General features: G+C 36.4%; 1 protein-coding gene across 1 annotated transcript; it reads right to left on the reverse strand.

Annotated features, from left to right (window-relative positions):
- LOC117331416 (amidase-like) lies at nt 1-25,463 on the reverse strand. The gene is made up of 11 exons (XM_033890120.1): nt 25,353-25,463; nt 24,802-24,909; nt 23,829-23,943; nt 23,289-23,461; nt 22,786-22,925; nt 21,835-22,035; nt 21,310-21,384; nt 20,356-20,512; nt 19,523-19,585; nt 9,453-9,740; nt 1-317 (listed from the first exon to the last, which is right to left on the reverse strand). The coding sequence occupies exons 1-11, from the start codon at nt 25,363-25,365 to the stop codon at nt 130-132; spliced, it is 1,521 nt and encodes a 506-aa protein (XP_033746011.1). The 5' UTR covers nt 25,366-25,463; the 3' UTR covers nt 1-129.

Raw genomic sequence — 25,463 nt, forward strand, 5'->3', positions numbered from 1 at the left:
CACGTTTTTACGTTTATTGTAATCAATTACACTTATTAAACGAATTTTTCGCCAGTTTTGTCTTTCATTATGAAAAAGTTTATGAATCGCATTGGCGTAGCCAGGATTTTCAACATTGTATATTATATTCTATGTTCGTTCGATTGCGTACGCCATTTGAAGCACAACGAGGTCATCGTGAAGTCTTCCGACAACCTGTATCCCGACCGGAAGTCCAGTGAGTTCAGAATTACCAGCATTTAGGGACAGCGCCGGGTGTCCAGTAGCGTCGAATGAGGCCAGATTATTGGATATTTCCATGCAAGCCTTCAGTCTCTCTACAAAGAAGATTAATAAAGTAATATTGTCATTCAAAACGTTCTAGAACTGACCACTCCATATGTTACCAAGGTGATATTAAGTGGTTTGAAATTCAACATGTACTGTTTAATTAAAAATAATTATTTACCTCCGTATATAAGTGAATCAAAATGAGGTTTTAAATGCTTAAATTCGTATGATGTGCATCAAACAACTGCCACAACTATGCTACATGTATTTTCAACATATAATCTTTACCTTCAGTAGTATATGTAGTCTGGATTGTACGGTGTGTGTACTACCTTTACAGTACTATACAGTACGGTGTGTGTACTACCTTTACTGTACTATATAGTACGGTGTGTGTACTACCTTTACAGTACTCTATAGTACGGTGTATGTACTACCTTTACTGTACTATATAGTACGGTGTGTGTACTACCTTTACAGTACTATAAAGTACGGTGTGTGTACTACCTTTACAGTACTATATAGTACGGTGTGTGTACTACCTTTACAGTACTCTATAGTACGGTGTATGTACTACCTTTACAGTACTATATAGTACGGTGTGTGTAGTACCTTTACAGTACTATAAAGTACGGTGTGTGTACTACCTTTACAGTACTATATAGTACGGTGTATGTACTACCTTTACAGTACTATATAGTACGGTGTGTGTACTACCTTTACTGTACTATATAGTACGGTGTATGTACTACCTTTACAGTACTATATAGTACGGTGTGTGTACTACCTTTACAGTACTATATAGTACGGTGTGTGTACTACCTTTACTGTACTATATAGTACGGTGTGTGTACTACCTTTACAGTACTATATAGTACGGTGTGTGTACTACCTTTACTGTACTATATAGTACGGTGTGTGTACTACCTTTACTGTACTATATAGTACGGTGTGTGTACTACCTTTACAGTACTATATAGTACGGTGTATGTAGTACCTTTACAGTACTATATAGTACGGTGTGTGTACTACCTTTACAGTACTATATAGTACGGTGTGTGTACTACCTTTACAGTACTATATAGTACGGTGTATGTAGTACCTTTACAGTACTATAAAGTACGGTGTGTGTACTACCTTTACAGTACTCTATAGTACGGTGTATGTACTACCTTTACAGTACTATATAGTACGGTGTGTGTAGTACCTTTACTGTACTATATAGTACGGTGTATGTACTACCTTTACAGTACTATATAGTACGGTGTGTGTAGTACCTTTACTGTACTATATAGTACGGTGTATGTACTACCTTTACTGTACTATATAGTACGGTGTGTGTACTACCTTTACAGTACTATATAGTACGGTGTGTGTAGTACCTTTACAGTACTATATAGTACGGTGTGTGTAGTACCTTTACAGTACTATATAGTACGGTGTGTGTACTACCTTTACAGTACTATTTAGTACGGTGTGTGTACTACATTTACAGTACTATATAGTACGGTGTGTGTACTACCTTTACAGTACTATATAGTACGGTGTGTGTACTACCTTTACAGTACTATATAGTACGGTGTGTGTACTACATTTACAGTACTATATAGTACGGTGTGTGTACTACCTTTAATGTACTATATAGTACGGTGTGTGTACTACCTTTACAGTACTATATAGTACGGTGTGTGTACTACCTTTACAGTACTATATAGTACGGTGTGTCTAGTACCTTTACAGTACTATATAGTACGGTGTGTGTACTACCTTTACAGTTCTATATAGTACGGTGTGTGTACTACCTTTACTGTACTATATAGTACGGTGTGTGTATTACCTTTACAGTACTATATAGTACGGTGTATGTACTACCTTTACTGTACTATATAGTACGGTGTGTGTAGTACCTTTATAGTATTATATAGTACGGTGTGTACTACCTTTACAGTACTATATAGTACGGTGTGTCTAGTACCTTTACAGTACTATATAGTACGGTGTGTGTACTACCTTTACAGTACTATATAGTACGGTGTGTGTACTACCTTTACTGTACTATATAGTACGGTGTGTGTAGTACCTTTATAGTATTATATAGTACGGTGTGTGTACTACATTTACAGTACTATATAGTACGATGTGTGTACTACCTTTACAGTACTATATAGTACGTTGTGTGTACTACCTTTACAGTACTATATAGTACGGTGTGTGTACTACCTTTACAGTACTATATAGTACGGTGTGTGTACTACCTTTACAGTACTATATAGTACGGTGTGTGTACTACCTTTACAGTACTATATAGTACGGTGTGTGTACTACCTTTACAGTACTATATAGCACGGTGTGTGTACTACCTTTACAGTACTATATAGTACGGTGTGTGTAGTACCTTTACAGTACTATATAGTACGTTGTTTGTACTACCTTTACAGTACTATATAGTACGATGTGTGTACTACCGTTACAGTACTATATAGTACGGTGTGTGTACTACCTTTACAGTACTATATAGTACGGTGTGTGTACTACCGTTACAGTACTATATAGTACGGTGTGTGTACTACCGTTACAGTACTATATAGTACGGTGTGTGTAGTACCTTTACAGTTCTATATAGTACGGTGTGTGTACTACCTTTACAGTACTATATAGTACGGTGTGTGTACTACCTTTACTGTACTATATAGTACGGTGTGTGTACTACCTTTACAGTACTATATAGTACGGTGTGTGTACTACCTTTACTGTACTATATAGTACGGTCTGTATACTACCTTTACAGTACTATATAGTACGGTGTGTGTACTACCTTTACTGTACTATATAGTACGGTCTGTATACTACCTTTACAGTACTATATAGTACGGTGTGTGTACTACCTTTACTGTACTATATAGTACGGTGTGTGTACTACCTTTACAGTACTATATAGTACGGTGTGTGTAGTACCTTTACAGTACTATATAGTACGGTGTGTGTACTACCTTTACAGTACTATATAGTACGGTGTGTGTACTACCTTTACAGTACTATATAGTACGGTGTGTGTACTACCTTTACATGACTATATAGTACGATGTGTGTACTACCTTTACAGTACTATATAGTACGGTGTGTGTGTACTACCTTTACAGTACTATATAGTACGGTGTGTGTACTACCTTTACAGTACTATATAGTACGGTGTGTGTACTACCTTTACAGTACTATAATGTACGGCATGTGTAGTACCTTTACAGTACTATATAGTACGGTGTGTACTACCTTTACAGTACTATATAGTACGGTGTGTATAGTACCTTTACAGTACTATATAGTACGGTGTGTGTACTACCTTTACAGTATTATATAGTACGGTGTGTAGTACCTTTACAGTACTATATAGTACGGTGTGTGTACTACCTTTACAGTACTATATAGTACGGTGTGTGTAGTACCTTTACAGTACTATATAGTACGGTGTGTGTACTACCTTTACAGTACTATATAGTACGGTGTGTACTACCTTTACTGTACTATATAGTACGGTGTGTGTACTACCTTTACAGTACTATATAGTACGGTGTGTACTACCTTTACAGTACTATATAGTACGGTGTGTGTATTACCTTTACAGTACTATATAGTACGGTGTGTCTAGTACCTTTACAGTACTATATAGTACGGTGTGTGTATTACCTTTACAGTACTATATAGTACGGTGTGTATACTACCTTTACAGTACTATATAGTACTGTGTGTGTACTACCTTTACAGTACTATATAGTACGATGTGTGTACTACCTTTACAGTACTATATAGTACGGTGTGTGTAGTACCTTTACAGTACTATATAGTACGGTGTGTGTGTACTACCTTTACAGTACTATATAGTACGGTGTGTGTACTACCTTTACAGTACTATATAGTACGGTGTGTGTACTGCCTTTACAGTACTATAATGTACGGTATGTGTAGTACCTTTACAGTTCAATATAGTACGGTGTGTAGTACCTTTACTGTACTATATAGTACGGTGTGTGTAGTACTTTTACAGTACTATATAGTACGGTGTGTGTACTACCTTTACAGTACTATATAGTACGGTGTGTACTACCTTTACAGTACTATAATGTACCGTATGTGTACTACCTTTACAGTAATATATAGTACGGTGTGTGTACTACCTTTACAGTACTATATAGTACGGTGTGTGTACTACCTTTACAGTACTATATAGTACAGTGTGTGTACTACCTTTACAGTACTATATAGCACGGTGTGTGTACTACCTTTACAATACTATATAGTACGGTGTGTGTACTACCTTTACAGTACTATATAGTAGGGTGTGTGTACTACCTTTACAGTACTATATAGTACGGTGTGTGTACTACCTTTACAGTACTATATAGTACGGTGTGTGTACTACCTTTACAGTACTATATAGTACGGTGTGTGTACTACCTTTACAGTACTATATAGTACGGTGTGTGTACTACCTTTACAGTACTATATAGTACGGTGTGTGTACTACCTTTACTGTACTATATCGTACGGTGTGTGTACTACCTTTACAATACTATATAGTACGGTGTGTGTAGTACCTTTACTGTACTATATAGTACGGTGTGTGTACTACCTTTACAGTACTATATAGTACGGTGTGTGTACTACCTTTACTGTACTATATAGTACGGTGTGTGTAGTACCTTTACTGTACGATATAGTACGGTGTGTGTACTACCTTTACTGTACTATATAGTACGGTGTGTGTACTACCTTTACTGTACTATATAGTACGGTGTGTGTACTACCTTTACAGTACTATATAGTACGGTGTGTGTACTACCTTTACAGTACTATATAGTACGGTGTGTGTACTACCTTTACTGTACTATATAGTACGGTGTGTGTACTACCTTTACAGTACTATATAGTACGGTGTGTGTACTACCTTTACAGTACTATATAGTACGGTGTGTGTACTACCTTTACAGTACTATATAGTACAGTGTGTGTACTACCTTTACAGTACTATATAGTACGGTGTGTGTACTACCTTTACAGTACTATATAGTACGGTGTGTGTACTACCTTTACAGTACTATATAGTACGGTGTGTGTACTACCTTTACAGTACTATATAGTACGGTGTGTGTACTACCTTTACTGTACTATATAGTACGGTGTGTGTAGTACCTTTACTGTACTATATAGTACGGTGTGTGTACTACCTTTACTGTACTATATAGTACGGTGTGTGTAGTACCTTTACTGTACTATATAGTACGGTGTGTGTACTACCTTTACAGTACTATATAGTACGGTGTGTGTACTACCTTTACAGTACTATATAGTACGGTGTGTGTACTACCTTTACAGTACTATATAGTACGGTGTGTGTACTACCTTTACTGTACTATATAGTACGGTGTGTGTAGTACCTTTACTGTACTATATAGTACGGTGTGTGTAGTACCTTTACAGTACTACATAGTACAGTGTGTGTACTACCTTTACAGTACTATATAGTACGGTGTGTGTACTATCTTTACTGTACTATATAGTACGGTGTGTGTACTACCTTTACAGTACTATATAGCACGGTGTGTGTACTACCTTTACAGTACTATATAGTACGGTGTGTGTACTACCTTTACTGTACTATATAGTACGGTGTGTGTACTACCTTTACTGTACTATATAGTACGGTCTGTATACTACCTTTACAGTACTATATAGTACGGTGTGTGTACTACCTTTACTGTACTATATAGTACGGTCTGTATACTACCTTTACAGTACTATATAGTACGGTGTGTGTACTACCTTTACTGTACTATATAGTACGGTGTGTGTACTACCTTTACAGTACTATATAGTACGGTGTGTGTATTACCTTTACAGTACTATATAGTACGGTGTGTGTACTACCTTTACAGTACTATATAGTACGGTGTGTGTACTACCTTTACAGTACTATATAGTACGGTGTGTGTACTACCTTTACATGACTATATAGTACGATGTGTGTACTACCTTTACAGTACTATATAGTACGGTGTGTGTGTACTACCTTTACAGTACTATATAGTACGGTGTGTGTACTACCTTTACAGTACTATATAGTACGGTGTGTGTACTACCTTTACAGTACTATAATGTACGGCATGTGTAGTACCTTTACAGTACTATATAGTACGGTGTGTACTACCTTTACAGTACTATATAGTACGGTGTGTATAGTACCTTTACAGTACTATATAGTACGGTGTGTGTACTACCTTTACAGTATTATATAGTACGGTGTGTAGTACCTTTACAGTACTATATAGTACGGTGTGTGTATTACCTTTACAGTACTATATAGTACGGTGTGTGTAGTACCTTTACAGTACTATATAGTACGGTGTGTGTACTACCTTTACAGTACTATATAGTACGGTGTGTACTACCTTTACTGTACTATATAGTACGGTGTGTGTACTACCTTTACAGTACTATATAGTACGGTGTGTACTACCTTTACAGTACTATATAGTACGGTGTGTGTATTACCTTTACAGTACTATATAGTACGGTGTGTCTAGTACCTTTACAGTACTATATAGTACGGTGTGTGTATTACCTTTACAGTACTATATAGTACGGTGTGTATACTACCTTTACAGTACTATATAGTACTGTGTGTGTACTACCTTTACAGTACTATATAGTACGATGTGTGTACTACCTTTACAGTACTATATAGTACGGTGTGTGTAGTACCTTTACAGTACTATATAGTACGGTGTGTGTGTACTACCTTTACAGTACTATATAGTACGGTGTGTGTACTACCTTTACAGTACTATATAGTACGGTGTGTGTACTGCCTTTACAGTACTATAATGTACGGTATGTGTAGTACCTTTACAGTTCAATATAGTACGGTGTGTAGTACCTTTACTGTACTATATAGTACGGTGTGTGTAGTACTTTTACAGTACTATATAGTACGGTGTGTGTACTACCTTTACAGTACTATATAGTACGGTGTGTACTACCTTTACAGTACTATAATGTACCGTATGTGTACTACCTTTACAGTAATATATAGTACGGTGTGTGTACTACCTTTACAGTACTATATAGTACGGTGTGTGTACTACCTTTACAGTACTATATAGTACAGTGTGTGTACTACCTTTACAGTACTATATAGCACGGTGTGTGTACTACCTTTACAATACTATATAGTACGGTGTGTGTACTACCTTTACAGTACTATATAGTAGGGTGTGTGTACTACCTTTACTGTACTATATAGTACGGTGTGTGTACTACCTTTACAGTACTATATAGTACGGTGTGTGTACTACCTTTACAGTACTATATAGTACGGTGTGTGTACTACCTTTACAGTACTATATAGTACGGTGTGTGTACTACCTTTACAGTACTATATAGTACGGTGTGTGTACTACCTTTACTGTACTATATCGTACGGTGTGTGTACTACCTTTACAATACTATATAGTACGGTGTGTGTAGTACCTTTACTGTACTATATAGTACGGTGTGTGTACTACCTTTACAGTACTATATAGTACGGTGTGTGTACTACCTTTACTGTACTATATAGTACGGTGTGTGTAGTACCTTTACTGTACGATATAGTACGGTGTGTGTACTACCTTTACTGTACTATATAGTACGGTGTGTGTACTACCTTTACTGTACTATATAGTACGGTGTGTGTACTACCTTTACAGTACTATATAGTACGGTGTGTGTACTACCTTTACAGTACTATATAGTACGGTGTGTGTACTACCTTTACTGTACTATATAGTACGGTGTGTGTACTACCTTTACAGTACTATATAGTACGGTGTGTGTACTACCTTTACAGTACTATATAGTACGGTGTGTGTACTACCTTTACAGTACTATATAGTACAGTGTGTGTACTACCTTTACAGTACTATATAGTACGGTGTGTGTACTACCTTTACAGTACTATATAGTACGGTGTGTGTACTACCTTTACAGTACTATATAGTACGGTGTGTGTACTACCTTTACAGTACTATATAGTACGGTGTGTGTACTACCTTTACTGTACTATATAGTACGGTGTGTGTAGTACCTTTACTGTACTATATAGTACGGTGTGTGTACTACCTTTACTGTACTATATAGTACGGTGTGTGTAGTACCTTTACTGTACTATATAGTACGGTGTGTGTACTACCTTTACAGTACTATATAGTACGGTGTGTGTACTACCTTTACAGTACTATATAGTACGGTGTGTGTACTACCTTTACAGTACTATATAGTACGGTGTGTGTACTACCTTTACTGTACTATATAGTACGGTGTGTGTAGTACCTTTACTGTACTATATAGTACGGTGTGTGTAGTACCTTTACAGTACTACATAGTACAGTGTGTGTACTACCTTTACAGTACTATATAGTACGGTGTGTGTACTATCTTTACTGTACTATATAGTACGGTGTGTGTACTACCTTTACAGTACTATATAGCACGGTGTGTGTACTACCTTTACAGTACTATATAGTACGGTGTGTGTACTACCTTTACAGTACTATATAGCACGGTGTGTGTACTACCTTTACAGTACTATATAGTACGGTGTGTGTACTACCTTTACAGTACTATATAGTACGGTGTGTGTACAACCTTTACAGTACTATATAGTACGGTGTATGTACTACCTTTATAGTACTATATTGTACGGTGTGTGTACAACCTTTACAGTACTATATAGTACGGTGTATGTACTACCTTTATAGTACTATATAGTACGGTGTGTGTACTACCTTTACAGTAATATATAGTACGGTGTATGTACTACCTTTACAGTACTATATAGTACGGTGTGTGTACTACCTTTACAGTACTATATAGTACGGTGTGTGTACTACCTTTACTGTACTATATAGTACGGTGTGTGTACTACCTTTACTGTACTATATAGTACGGTGTGTGTACTACCTTTACAGTACTATATAGCACGGTGTGTGTACTACCTTTACAGTACTATATAGTACGGTGTGTGTACTACCTTTACAGTACTATATAGTACGGTGTGTGTACTACCTTTACAGTACTATATAGTACGGTGTGTGTACTACCTTTACAGTACTATATAGTACGGTGTGATACAGTTGTATATGTTGTACCTTGAGCTGAACTGTCAGTAGTAGGTAGGTCCCCTGCCGTTTTTGACAGTGTTGGCATTACGAGGACATCGACATCCTTGAGTGCGTCATCGTAAGCTTTTTTCAACACTGGGACGAGGTTTTGTGATCTGGCGTAGAATTTGTTCTGATAATTTCTTCTCATGTATTCACCGAGAATTCTTCTCATCTTTAAATTGATCGGGAGGTCATAAGGCCGAAGCGTGGACCCTCTGGCCATTGCTTCCTGCAATGACACAGGATAGTAACCCTTCCATAAGTAACCAGTTCCTGTAAAAAATATCAATAAACAACTAGATTTGATCAAGATCAAAACACGGGATTTCCAACAAGAAAATGATCGCTGACATGTTCTCATTCTGACGAACGCTTTTGTACGTTTTACCTACGATTTCTCTTCGTTTTCTCTTCGCTTCCCTTCTTTAAACAATATTAAAATAACGTTATCTTTCACATACGATGAAAATACACCGTTTTAAAAGAATTTGAATTTTTCGATTTTGTATCATTTGACCTCCGTGAATCGTATATCTCGTACCTTGTATCGTGTTTACTGTACTGTGAACCATGTATCCCGTACCTTGTATCGTGTTTACTGTACTGTGAACCGTGTATCCCGTACCTTGTATCGTGTTTACTGTACTGTGAACCGTGTATCCCGTACCTTGTATCGTGTTTACTGTACTGTGAATCCCGTTCCATGTATCGCGTATCCCGTACTGTATCATGTATCCTATAACATTTATTGTCTTAACCGTCCAACAAGAAAATGATCGCTGACATGTTCTCGTTCTGACGAACGCCTTTGTACGTTTTACCTACGATTTCTCTTCGTTTTCTATTCGTTTTCTCTTCGCTTCCCTTCTTTAACCGATCAGTTGACCTTCTAACGTTGCAAACATCTTTAAAATAACGTTTTCTTTCACATACGATGAAACTATTTTGAAAATTTGAAATTTTCGATTTTTGATCATTTGACCTTTGTGACCTTGAGCCAAGGTCAACATCAATGAAAAGCAATTAAGTTTGTAGCCCTTTGTCCAAGCTATCACTGTACCAAATATCAAATCTGTATGTGTAAAGATATAGGAGTAAATGGAAATTAAGTGCATTTTTGGGATAAATTTGAATTTTGGCGGGAAAACCAACATTTTTCAAAGTGCCATTTCTACGTCATTTTTTATCGCACGACCATAAAACTTGCACCGTTTGTCATGATTAATCATGCGTTTTCCGATTCATATAAAAAAATTAGTAATTTTGAATTTTATATTTTTGACCTTTTTTTGACCTCATGCTTAGACCTTGACCTTGAGATATTTTTTGATAACATGTATAAGAAAAAAGTTAGCGCCGACCATGATCTACAAGATGCACTGATTGTTTAAGAAATAAAACGAACAGAAAAAGAGCCTGACCCAAAAGATTTCTTTTCAATTTTATTTTTTTCGATAATTTGACCTTGAATTAAGGTCAAGGTCAATGAAAAATAGTATTTTTTTGTAGCTACTCTTACATGCTATTGTTGTGCCAAATATCAAATCTGTATGTGTATAAATGAAGGAGCTGAAAATTTTTTAGTAATTTTTTGCCGATTTTTGAATTTTGGCGGGAAATTTTTTAAATTTTCAAAGTGCCATATCTCCGTCATTTTTTATCCGATTATCAAAAAATTTCCACATTCCGTCTCAGTGCATCAAACTCTTTCGTTTTGAATGAAAAAAAATTCTTCGATTGAGAATTTTTTTTTCGATATTTTCTTTACCCCTTGGCGAGGTCGTGACCTTGACATATTCTCTGATAAGATGGCATGGAGAAAAGTTAGCTCTGTCCCTGATCTACATAACACACTGAACGGGAACGAAATAGAACGATCCGTTACGAAGTTAGGATCGTTCAAAAAACGTCCAAAAATGTTCTATTTATAGATCTGTGACCTTGACCGTTGAACGTATGAACATAAAATTGCACCAAGAACGACAACTTGATATTGTCTAGCATGTACTAAGATATGAACGTTCTATCTGCATTCGTTTTTGAGAAATTTTGGTCACAAAAAAAGTGTTAAGAATAATAATAATAATAAGAAAAAACATAACAATAACAATATGGATTTCCATCCGAAATGGAAATCCCTAATAAGTAGGCACTGAAGATATTCTCACTTACTTGTGTATATGTTCTAACAGACTTTTGATATTGCTTGTATCAAGAATGTTCACTGTTTTAAATTATATGTATTTAGAATACAACTTAAAGATACGTTTGTTACGTCGGTATATAAACAGTACAAAACTAATTCAGTAATTAGGTTAAAATAATTGAATAATTAGAATCTGTTATTATATAGTGTAGTTGATTCACTTTAAAATTTAACCGTTACGTCAATGTTTCCTATTAAAGTAATAAAACCAATGAACATATGTAACCTATCACTTCAAAAGGTGGATTGTAACACAGTATACCGTGTCCGGTATATATAACCTATCACTACTAAAGGTGGATTGTAACACAGTATACCGTGTCTGGTATATATAACCTATCACTACTAAAGGTGGATTGTAACACAGTATACCGTGTGAGGTATATATAACCTATCACTACTAAAGGTGGATTGTAACACAGTATACCGTGTCCGAGACCATATATAACCTATCACTACTAAAGGTGGATTGTAACACAGTATACCGTGTCCGGTATATATAACCTATCACTACTAAAGGTGGATTGTAACACAGTATACCGTGTCCGAGAACATATATAACCTATCACTATTAAAGGTGGATTGTAACACAGTATATCGTGTCCTAGACCATATATAACCTATCACTACTAAAGGTGGATTGTAACACAGTATACCGTGTCCGGTATATATAACCTATCACTACTAAAGTGGATTGTAACACAGTATACCGTGTCCGGTATATATAAACTATCACTACTAAAGGTGGATTGTAACACAGTATACCGTGTCCGGTATATATAACCTATCACTACTAAAGGTGGATTGTAACACAGTATACCGTGTCTGGTATATATAACCTATCACTACTAAAGGTGGATTGTAACACAGTATACCGTGTCCGAGATATATAACCTATCACTACTAAAGGTGGATTGTAACACAGTATACCGTGTCCGAGATATATAACCTATCACTACTAAAGGTGGATTGTAACACAGTATACCGAGTCCAAGACCATATATAACCTATCACTACTAAAGGTGGATTGTAACACAGTATACCGTGTCCGGTATATATAACCTATCACTACTAAAGGTGGATTGTAACACAGTATACCGTGTCCGAGATATATAACCTATCACTACTAAAGGTGGATTGTAACACAGTATACCGTGTCCGGTATATATAACCTATCACTACTAAAGGTGGATTGTAACACAGTATACCGTGTCCGAGACATATATAACCTATCACTACTAAAGGTGGATTGTAACACAGTATACCGTGTCTGGTATATATAACCTATCACTACTAAAGGTGGATTGTAACACAGTATACCGTGTCCGAGACCATATATAACCTATCACTACTAAAGGTGGATTGTAACACAGTATACCGTGTCTGGTATATATAACCTATCACTACTAAAGGTGGATTGTAACACAGTATACCGTGTCCGAGACCATATATAACCTATCACTACTAAAGGTGGATTGTAACACAGTATACCGTGTCTGGTATATATAAACTATCACTACTAAAGGTGGATTGTAACACAGTATACCGTGTCTGGTATATATAAACTATCACTACTAAAGGTGGATTGTAACACAGTATACCGTGTCAGAGATATATAACCTATCACTACTAAAGGTGGATTGTAACACAGTATACCGTGTCTGGTATATATAAACTATCACTACTAAAGGTGGATTGTAACACAGTATACCGTGTCAGAGATATATAACCTATCACTACTAAAGGTGGATTGTAACACAGTATACCGTGTCCGGTATATATAACCTATCACTACTAAAGGTGGATTGTAACACAGTATACCGTGTCCGGTATATATAACCTATCACTACTAAAGGTGGATTGTAACACAGTATACCGTGTCTGGTATATATAACCTATCACTACTAAAGGTGGATTGTAACACAGTATACCGTGTCTGGTATATATAACCTATCACTACTAAAGGTGGATTGTAACACAGTATACCGTGTCCGAGATATATATAACCTATCACTACTAAAGGTGGATTGTAACACAGTATACCGTGTACGGTATATATAACCTATCATTACTAAAGGTGGATTGTAACACAGTATACCGTGTACGGTATATATAACCTATCATTACTAAAGGTGGATTGTAACACAGTATACCGTGTCCGAGATATATAACCTATCACTACTAAAGGTGGATTGTAACACAGTATACCGTGTCCGAGATATATATAACCTATCACTACTAAAGGTGGATTGTAACACAGTATACCGTGTACGGTATATATAACCTATCACTACTAAAGGTGGATTGTAACACAGTATACCGTGTCTGGTATATATAACATATCACTACTAAAGGTGGATTGTAACACAGTATACCGTGTCCGAGACCATATATAACCTATCACTACTAAAGGTGGATTGTAACACAGTATACCGTGTACGGTATATATAACCTATCACTACTAAAGGTGGATTGTAACACAGTATACCGTGTCTGGTATATATAACATATCACTACTAAAGGTGGATTGTAACACAGTATACCGTGTCCGAGATATATATAACCTATCACTACTAAAGGTGGATTGTAACACAGTATACCGTGTCCGAGAACATATATAACCTATCACTACTAAAGGTGGATTGTAACACAGTATACTGTGTCCGGTATATATAACCTATCACTACTAAAGGTGGATTGTAACACAGTATACCGTGTCCGGTATATATAACCTATCACTACTAAAGGTGGATTGTAACACAGTATACCGTGTCCGGTATATATAACCTATCACTACTAAAGGTGGATTGTAACACAGTATATCGTGTCTGAGACCATATATAACCTATCACTACTAAAGGTGGATTGTAACACAGTATACCGTGTCCGAGATATATATAACCTATCACTACTAAAGGTGGATTGTAACACAGTATACCGTGTCCGAGACCATATATAACCTATCACTACTAAAGGTGGATTGTAACACAGTATACCGTGTCCGAGATATATATAACCTATCACTACTAAAGGTGGATTGTAACACAGTATACCGTGTCCGAGACCATATATAACCTATCACTACTAAAGGTGGATTGTAACACAGTATACCGTGTCCGATATATATATAACCTATCACTACTAAAGGTGGATTGTAACACAGTATACCGTGTCCGAGATATATAACCTATCACTATTAAAGGTGGATTGTAACACAGTATACCGTGTCCGAGATATATAACCTATCACTACTAAAGGTGGATTGTAACACAGTATACCGTGTCCGAGATATATAACCTATCACTACTAAAGGTGGATTGTAACACAGTATACCGTGTCCGAGATATATAACCTATCACTACTAAAGGTGGATTGTAACACAGTATACCGTGTCCGAGATATATATAACCTATCACTACTAAAGGTGGATTGTAACACAGTATACCGTGTCCGAGATATATAACCTATCACTACTAAAGGTGGATTGTAACACAGTATACCGTGTCCGGTATATATAACCTATAACTACTAAAGGTGGATTGTAACACAGTATACCGTGTCCGGTATATATAACCTATCACTACTAAAGGTGGATTGTAACACAGTATACCGTGTCCGAGATATATATAACCTATCACTACTAAAGGTGGATTGTAACACAGTATACCGTGTCCGGTATATATAACCTATCACTTCTAAAGGTGGATTGTAACACAGTAAACCGTGTCCGAGATATATAACCTATCACTACTAAAGGTGGATTGTAACACAGTATACCGTGTACGGTATATATAACCTGTCACTACTAAAGGTGGATTGTAACACAGTATACCGTGTCCGAGACCATATATAACCTATCACTACTAAAGGTGGATTGTAACACAGTATACCGTGTCCGAGATATATAACCTATCACTACTAAAGGTGGATTGTAACACAGTATACCGTGTCTGGTATATATAACCTATCACTACTAAAGGTGGATTGTAACACAGTATACCGTGTCCGAGACCATATATAACCTATCACTACTAAAGGTGGATTGTAACACAGTATACCGTGTCCGAGATATATATAACCTATCACTACTAAAGGTGGATTGTAACACAGTATACCGTGTCCGAGATATATATAACCTATCACTACTAAAGGTGGATTGTAACACAGTATACCGTGTCCGAGACCATATATAACCTATCACTACTAAAGGTGGATTGTAACACAGTATACCGTGTCCGAGACCATATATAACCTATCACTACTAAAGGTGGATTGTAACACAGTATACCGTGTCCGAGATATATAACCTATCACTACTAAAGGTGGATTGTAACACAGTATACCGTGTCCGAGAACATATATAACCTATCACTACTAAAGGTGGATTGTAACACAGTATACTGTGTCCGAGATATATAACCTACCACTACTAAAGGTGGATTGTAACACAGTATACCGTGTCCGAGATATATTACCTATCACTACTAAAGGTGGATTGTAACACAGTATACCGTGTCCGAGAACATATATAACCTATCACTACTAAAGGTGGATTGTAACACAGTATACCGTGTCTGGTATATATAACCTATCACTACTAAAGGTGGATTGTAACACAGTATACCGTGTCAGAGATATATAACCTATCACTACTAAAGGTGGATTGTAACACAGTATACCGTGTCTGGTATATATAACCTATCACTACTAAAGGTGGATTGTAACACAGTATACCGTGTCCGGTATATATAACCTATCACTACTAAAGGTGGATTGTAACACAGTATACCGTGTCCGGTATATATAACCTATCACTACTAAAGGTGGATTGTAACACAGTATACCGTGTCTGGTATATATAACCTATCACTACTAAAGGTGGATTGTAACACAGTATACCGTGTCAGAGATATATAACCTATCACTACTAAAGGTGGATTGTAACACAGTATACCGTGTCTGGTATATATAACCTATCACTACTAAAGGTGGATTGTAACACAGTATACCGTGTCCGGTATATATAACCTATCACTACTAAAGGTGGATTGTAACACAGTATACCGTGTCCGGTATATATAACCTATCACTACTAAAGGTGGATTGTAACACAGTATACCGTGTCTGGTATATATAACCTATCACTACTAAAGGTGGATTGTAACACAGTATATCGTGTCCGAGACCATATATAACCTATCACTACTAAAGGTGGATTGTAACACAGTATACCGTGTCCGAGTATATATAACCTATCACTACTAAAGGTGGATTGTAACACAGTATACCGTGTCAGAGATATATATAACCTATCACTACTAAAGGTGGATTGTAACACAGTATACCGTGTACGGTATATATAACCTACCACTACTAAAGGTGGATTGTAACACAGTATACCGTGTCCGGTATATATATAACCTATCACTACTAAAGGTGGATTGTAACACAGTATACCGTGTCCGAGATATATAACCTATCACTACTAAAGGTGGATTGTAACACAGTATACCGTGTCCGGTATATATATAACCTATCACTACTAAAGGTGGATTGTAACACAGTATACCGTGTCCGAGATATATAACCTATCACTACTAAAGGTGGATTGTAACACAGTATACCGTGTCTGGTACATATAACCTATCACTACTAAAGGTGGATTGTAACACAGTATACCGTGTCCGAGATATATAACCTATCACTACTAAAGGTGGATTGTAACACAGTATACCGTGTCCGGTATATATAACCTATCACTACTAAAGGTGGATTGTAACACAGTATACCGTGTCCGAGATATATAACCTATCACTACTAAAGGTGGATTGTAACACAGTATACCGTGTCTGGTATATATAACCTATCACTACTAAAGGTGGATTGTAACACAGTATACCGTGTCCTAGACCATATATAACCTATCACTACTAAAGGTGGATTGTAACACAGTATACCGTGTCCGATACCATATATAACCTATCACTACTAAAGGTGGATTGTAACACAGTATAGCGTGTCAGAGATATATAACCTATCACTACTAAAGGTGGATTGTAACACAGTATACCGTGTCCGGTATATATAACCTATAACTACTAAAGGTGGATTGTAACACAGTATACCGTGTCCGAGATATATAACCTATCACTACTAAAGGTGGATTGTAACACAGTATACCGTGTCCGAGATATATAACCTATCACTACTAAAGGTGGATTGTAACACAGTATACCGTGTCCGAGATATATATAACCTATCACTACTAAAGGTGGATTGTAACACAGTATACCGTGTCTGGTATATATAACCTATCACTACTAAAGGTGGATTGTAACACAGTATACCGTGTCCGGTATATATAACCTATCACTACTAAAGGTGGATTGTAACACAGTATACCGTGTCAGAGATATATAACCTATCACTACTAAAGGTGGATTGTAACACAGTATACCGTGTCCGGTATATATAACCTATCACTACTAAAGGTGGATTGTAACACAGTATACCGTGTCCGAGACCATATATAACCTATCACTACTAAAGGTGGATTGTAACACAGTATACCGTGTCCGGTATATATAACCTATCACTACTAAAGGTGGATTGTAACACAGTATACCGTGTCTGGTATATATAACCTATCACTACTAAAGGTGGATTGTAACACAGTATACCGTGTCTGGTATATATAACCTATCACTACTAAAGGTGGATTGTAACACAGTATACCGTGTCCGAGACCATATATAACCTATCACTACTAAAGGTGGATTGTAACACAGTATACCGTGTCCGGTATATATAACCTATCCTTACTAAAGGTGGATTGTAACACAGTATACCGTGTCTGGTATATATAACCTATCACTACTAAAGGTGGATTGTAACACAGTATACCGTGTCAGAGATATATAACCTATCACTACTAAAGGTGGATTGTAACACAGTATACCGTGTCTGGTATATATAACCTATCACTACTAAAGGTGGATTGTAACACAGTATACCGTGTCCGAGACCATATATAACCTATCACTACTAAAGGTGGATTGTAACACAGTATACCGTGTCCGAGATATATAACCTATCACTACTAAAGGTGGATTGTAACACAGTATACCGTGTCCGGTATATATAACCTATCACTACTAAAGGTGGATTGTAACACAGTATACCGTGTCCGGTATATATATAACCTATCACTACTAAAGGTGGATTGTAACACAGTATACCGTGTCCGAGATATATAACCTATCACTACTAAAGGTGGATTGTAACACAGTATACCGTGTCCGAGATATATATAACCTATCACTACTAAAGGTGGATTGTAACACAGTATACCGTGTCCGAGATATATATAACCTATCACTACTAAAGGTGGATTGTAACACAGTATACCGTGTCCGAGATATATAACCTATCACTACTAAAGGTGGATTGTAACACAGTATACCGTGTCCGGTATATATAACCTATCACTACTAAAGGTGGATTGTAACACAGTATACCGTGTCCGGTATATGTAACCTGTCACTACTAAAGGTGGATTGTAACACAGTATACCGTGTCCGGTATATATAACCTATCACTACTAAAGGTGGATTGTAACACAGTATACCGTGTCCGAGATATATAACCTATCACTACTAAAGGTGGATTGTAACACAGTATACCGTGTCCGAGATATATATAACCTATCACTACTAAAGGTGGATTGTAACACAGTATACCGTGTCCGGTATATGTAACCTGTCACTACTAAAGGTGGATTGTAACACAGTATACCGTGTCCGAGATATATAACCTGTCACTACTAAAGGTGGATTGTAACACAGTATACCGTGTCCGAGTGCTCCACAGGCATGGGATCCCTCTACCGTGATTGGTACAAATATGTCTGTCCCTGAAAATAATAGAAGAAAGCTGACACGAATAATAAAACGGGATAAGCTGCCATGGGAATGACTTCTACGACTTAGACAAAGCAATAAATATACTTAGTCAAAATATTTCTTAAAATATTGAAAAACATGAATCCGTTTTCCTGAATAACAAAATATCAATCTAAGCTACCAGAAGTAAAAAGGTTGTCACACAACTTAGCGGGGAATTTAAATCCAGAAAATCCTTTCACTGTTACCAATTACGCGGATTGGCAGTGATGATGCTGTCTTTATAATTGTGTGTTCCGCGGCTTTATCCTGTAGCTAACTTGGAATACCTATTATGTCTCCTACTGGCTTGTAGCGACAACGATAAATACATTCGTTCATTTTTGCTATGTATTGACAATGAAATGGAATAATATTTGGTTTTCAAAAGCTCAATTTCTGACCTTCGAGGAAGAAGCCTACATAACAGGATATCAGGACATTCGGTTTGACGAGGATTATGGAAAAAGTTTTATTTTTAATAGACATTGCATTTTGAAAACATAAACTTACCAGCATTTGTCTTGATTAACATGACGGGTGCCATTGATAAAGAAAATTTTCCTTGATTGTCGTATTATTCTGGTATGTTTTCAAGCGCCTCCGTGAAAAATGTTTAGACTGATTTTGACCTCATATCTGAGTTAGAATAACGTTTTGTTTACAACTGATTAATTTGTAATGGCGTAATATATATAAGTGTATATAATTGACGAAACAACCAATTGTTATATATACATACCTACATTGTGGATAGGTATAGATACATCCTTCAGCACAACCCCGGCATCGGAGAGTTTTGACAACTTATCTCTAACACATTTATTGACATGATCATCCACTCCTAGGAAGCCTTCCTTGAGAACTCCCACTTTCCTTCCCGACACGTCCTCGCTAAACTAAACACAATTGATTTCAAACATTGATGATCTACATGTTTTACCTGTGTCCTCTCTGAAAAAAATCCTCCAGATTTGTAATACCATTAATATACATCTACACTACACCTGTGTCCTCTCTGAAAATAATCCTCCAGATTAGTAAAACCATTAATATACATCTACACTACACCTGTGTCCTCTCTGAAAATAATCCTCCAGATTAGTAAAACCATTAATATACATCTACACTACACCTGTGTCCTCTCTGAAAATAATCCTCCAGATTAGTAAAGCCATTAATATACATCTACACTACCTCTTTATAATGTTGAAAATATTCCTATCTACTGATATGAATCTTAGTTATAACATATATCTATTATCACAGTTACTGAGAACAATAACCGATTCTACATCAGTACGTGGACATATATACGATCAAGTTACTAATTAGTATTATCATTACTAACATACCTTAAAGGGTTGTATATTGAATGAGATACGGAGACATACTAGTTAGGTATAAGACTGATATATCAATTCGCTAAGAACGATCATAATGGATATCCTTATCTAACCTGAACTAATATTGAGATGATTGTTACTATTTAATCTAAATCCCTATAGTATACCAATCTATCCGCGCTAAAGAGATGAGTACTTAATCAACTCATGAGTGGAAGACAACTGGTATTTATCAAATGGAAATTACAGTAGGGAACTGGTTTTGAGAAGAGACTTGCCTCACTTCTGCGTAGTTACTGAGCACTAGTATTTATTTGAAAAAAAAAACCAATAAGACTTGTCATACTTGCCAGTTTAGAATATGGCGGTATGGATTCGATCGGTCGTTGTCTCGGGTCCTTGTCATCATCGAAACCTGCTATGGCCTGTTAATAACAAAATATGGATTACAAAATAAGGCAATTAGAATAAATGTCGGTAAAAATAAGAATCGGGAATCATAACGATATTCTTTAATTTTGACTATTTCATGTAATCGATTTATCACGTGCAGGTTACAATGTTAAGATGTCCTATGTAATGCAGTTCTGCTACATTTTATTTGAAATAGGTTAATCATTTTGTTAAACGATATTATTCTCAATGATGGTCTACATCAATGACAAGAATTATCAATTGATACTGAAGCAGTAATGATATTTTATTTATAGACATATACAAGTCTGGTGAATTTTTCTGTTTTCTGATAACTATCTATAGCTTTCTTTAAGCAAATAAACATTTAACAAGAAAGGAACCATTTTATCCTCGTGTATACATTACAAACCCTTGGTCAATCGTATATACTAAGCCTAATCCACAATGTAAAGCCCTACCTCTAGAAGTAAGGCACAGTCCTCCACAGTCCTTGTCATTGGTCCCAGGTGATCTATCGTCACTGCCCCGCTCATAGCCCCAGTGTAGGGGATCAAACCATACGTCGGCTTCATCCCGACGATACCACAATAACTGGCCGGGGTACGAATAGAGCCTCCCTGGTCAGCTCCAATGGCCATGTCCACTAACCCTCGTGCTACCTAAATCAACCCGGATTGTTTGAAAAGACGCAAAGAAATGAAACGTATTCAGTGAAGAAGTGGTCAAAGATGCACAACTCAATATAAATTCTGTAACTCAATTTAAACTGTAACTCAAAATTAACTCTGTACCACAATATAAACTGTACGTCAATATAAACGGTACATCAATATAAACTGTGTAACTCAACATAAACTATGTAACTCATTATAAACTATGTAACTCATTATAAACTATGTAACTCAATATAAACTATGTAACTCATTATAAACTATGTAACTCATTATAAACTATGTAACTCATTATAAACTATGTATCTCATTATAAACTATGTAACTCAACTATGTTATTCAACATAAACTATGTAATTCAATATAAACTCTGTAACTCAATACAAACTCTGTACTTCAATATAACAATATAAACTCTATCTTATGTCGTCTGTATGTAACACCAGCACCTTTTCTATTCGTTGTTGATTTTTTTCATTTTGCAGTAGACATGAATCAACTCCCAAATATTATATGGCCGTTCCAATTTCTTTCCAATTCTGTTAAATTTGATGACTGGTGATAAGAAACTAGTCTTGCTAGTAAGAGATTACAATCTACAACTGTGTGATTTCTCTCCGTACTACAGCAACATAGATACAGGTGCATAGTAACGAGTAATCTGGAGTTGTATCGAAACTGTGTCTACAATACCACGTCATGCCAAATATATAACTTCCGTAATAATGATGGCATTACCAGAGATACACATCCAGAGCTAGAGCCCCCAGCATCCTTAGTGGGGTCCATTGGGTTGACAATAGGACCAGTGGATGAGGACCAGGACCCCCCGCTAAGACACATGTCGTCACAGGCCGCCTTACCAATAATGTGTCCACCTTAAAGACAAAGAGTACAAAATGTGTCTCTATAAAGTGAGTATATTGTTTTTATAGACAATCTCGGTTATGGCGGTAATAACAGGATCGGACCAGATGTTATGATTGACATAGAAGTTAAGTGTGAAAGATTGAAACGTAATTCAAAGTACTATTTTATCTCGCACTTTTAAGAATTCTAATCAAAAGGTCATGTCATTTCCATGTAAATTCCTGTGTGTCCTGCCTGTTTAATGGTATTTTACTGATATTACAGTAAGTAAAAGATCTCGACATTGCCATGGAAATGTTGGTGTTATTGTTGACGTCACTTCAGACAGATAATGATGTAAAGAAGTATTGGGTTTCACCATCCCAGCTTACCAGCGTCCAGCACTCTGGTGACGACCGTGGCGTCAAACTCGGGAGTATAGCCCTCCAGTAGCTTGGTGCCATGCATCATAGGAACCCCAGCCACAGCAATAGAGTCTTTAATAGCCACCGTCTTACCGACTAGTAGCCCAGTGTCCGCTCCTCTTATGTCACATCTCCAGTACCTGTAGGACCAAAGGTCGTACAAGGAAAGCTTTAACTTCATTATGAAAATTGGTTTAAACATCAGCGTATTTATAAATGGATGGATATTTGAACCTTTAAAGACTGAAATTCGAGTAAATGGATTCACAAACTTCAATTCAGAGACAACTTAGAATTAATCATGAATGCATTGTAATGCAATAGTAAAATCAACACAAAATTGGAGAGAGAGAGAGAGAGAGAGAGAGAGAGAGAGAGAGAGAGAGAGAGAGAGAGAGAGAGAGAGAGAGGGGGGGAGAGAGAGAGAGAGAGAGAGAGAAGAAAAAACCCAAGGTATGTTATTATCTCAAAAGGGCGTCAGAGTAAGAGCTAGAACTGTATACATACCAGGCATTATCGAATTGTTCCCGGTGTCCAGGAAGACGTGGGTAATGGACAGGAATTTGTGGATCAGGCAGCTCATATACTGTCTGGTAGGACTTCAACACCCCTTTGTAGTGGTCTAAATCAATAATACACCGATTCATATCGTCAAAGTTCCCTTGATAAATAATATACATCAACATATCCTTACAGTTCTCCTAATTAACTAGATATGGACACACATCCCTATAGTAATAGGTAATAATTGATATACTTACAAATATCATTATACAAGTAGCTTTCTTAATCAACACTGTACATACAAATATCCTTATAGCTCCCTTAATTAACACTGTACTAATACATATCCTTATAGTTCTCTAAATTAAACATATATTAATACGTATCCTTCTCTCTCTCTTTCTCTAAATCAACACTATACGGACACATATCCTTATAAATCCCATCAATTAACACTATACTGACACATATCCTTATAATCCCATTAATTAACTCTATACTGACACATATCCTTATAATCCCATTAATCAACGCGATACGGACACATATCCTTATAATCCTTAATCAACACGATACTGACACATATCCTTATAATCCTTAATCAACACGATACGGACACATATCTTTATAATCCCATTAATTAACACGATACTGACACATATCCTTATAATCCCATTAATTAACACTATACTGACACATATCCTTATAATCCCATTAATTAACACTATACTGACACATATCCTTATAATTCCCTTAATTAACACTATACTGACACATATCCTTATAATCCCATCAATTTACACTATACTGACACTTATCCTTATGTAGTTCCCTTGAGTAACACTATACTGACACTTATCCTTTTGTAGTTCCCTTGAGTAACACTATACATCCCTAGTAGTGCTGTAGATACCTTAGGAAACATTACATTGCTCTATATCAAGAGACTTCAGAGAGAAAACAATGTTTGATTTACCATAGAAAGCTTCTTCCTCTTCAGCTGTACATTTCAGATTTAAGTCATTGGAGAGTTTGTGTATCTCCTCTTTGGATGGCTGTAGCACAGCTGGTGCATGTAGGAGGCCTGCAATATTTACTCTCTCTATTGAACGTCTATGTCGGTATTGATATAATATATATGCAAATAAATGATAAACAAATACTAACGACTGTTTATAACATCGGGTATTGGACTTATAAAAGTAGATATAAAAGTAAAAGGTCAGAGTAGATGACACAGGACCACATCAATGTAACAATGACAAATGCATGGCCGATTTAAGTTAGATATAACTAGAGGACGGCTATACCAGTGTATGTACACATCCCATATAATGACAACAGTAGTTATATATAACACCGGCGGACGGCTATACCAGTGTATGTACACATCCCTTAATAGTTGCTGGCAGCCTGTTTATTACCTAACAAATATGTAGGAAAGCTGTTTTTGTCATCTATTTATGTTCCTACTCTAGTTTCACTTTAGGCGGTATTAAGTGTAGCTATATACTGGTAAGTACATACCTGTCTTCTCCATCTTCGCTGTGTCAAGGTCACCAGCTTATCTTATATAGGTCATCCTTTTACCCGTCAGAGCAGTATGGGCTACCACTTGTTTGTGTATTATAAAGGCTG

The sequence above is a fragment of the Pecten maximus genome, chromosome 7 (assembly GCF_902652985.1).
Source record: "Pecten maximus chromosome 7, xPecMax1.1, whole genome shotgun sequence".
NCBI classification, from domain to species: Eukaryota; Metazoa; Mollusca; class Bivalvia; order Pectinida; family Pectinidae; genus Pecten; species Pecten maximus.

Bases quoted from the DNA above. Each gene is read 5' to 3' on its own strand.
- LOC117331416 (XM_033890120.1), bottom strand. The intron at 23,462-23,828 runs GTATGTATACAG...TTGGTCCTACAG, and splicing joins GAACAATTCGATAATGCCTG to GTACTGGAGATGTGACATAA. The intron at 318-9,452 runs GTACAACATATA...TCTTCTTTGTAG, and splicing joins TACTGACAGTTCAGCTCAAG to AGAGACTGAAGGCTTGCATG.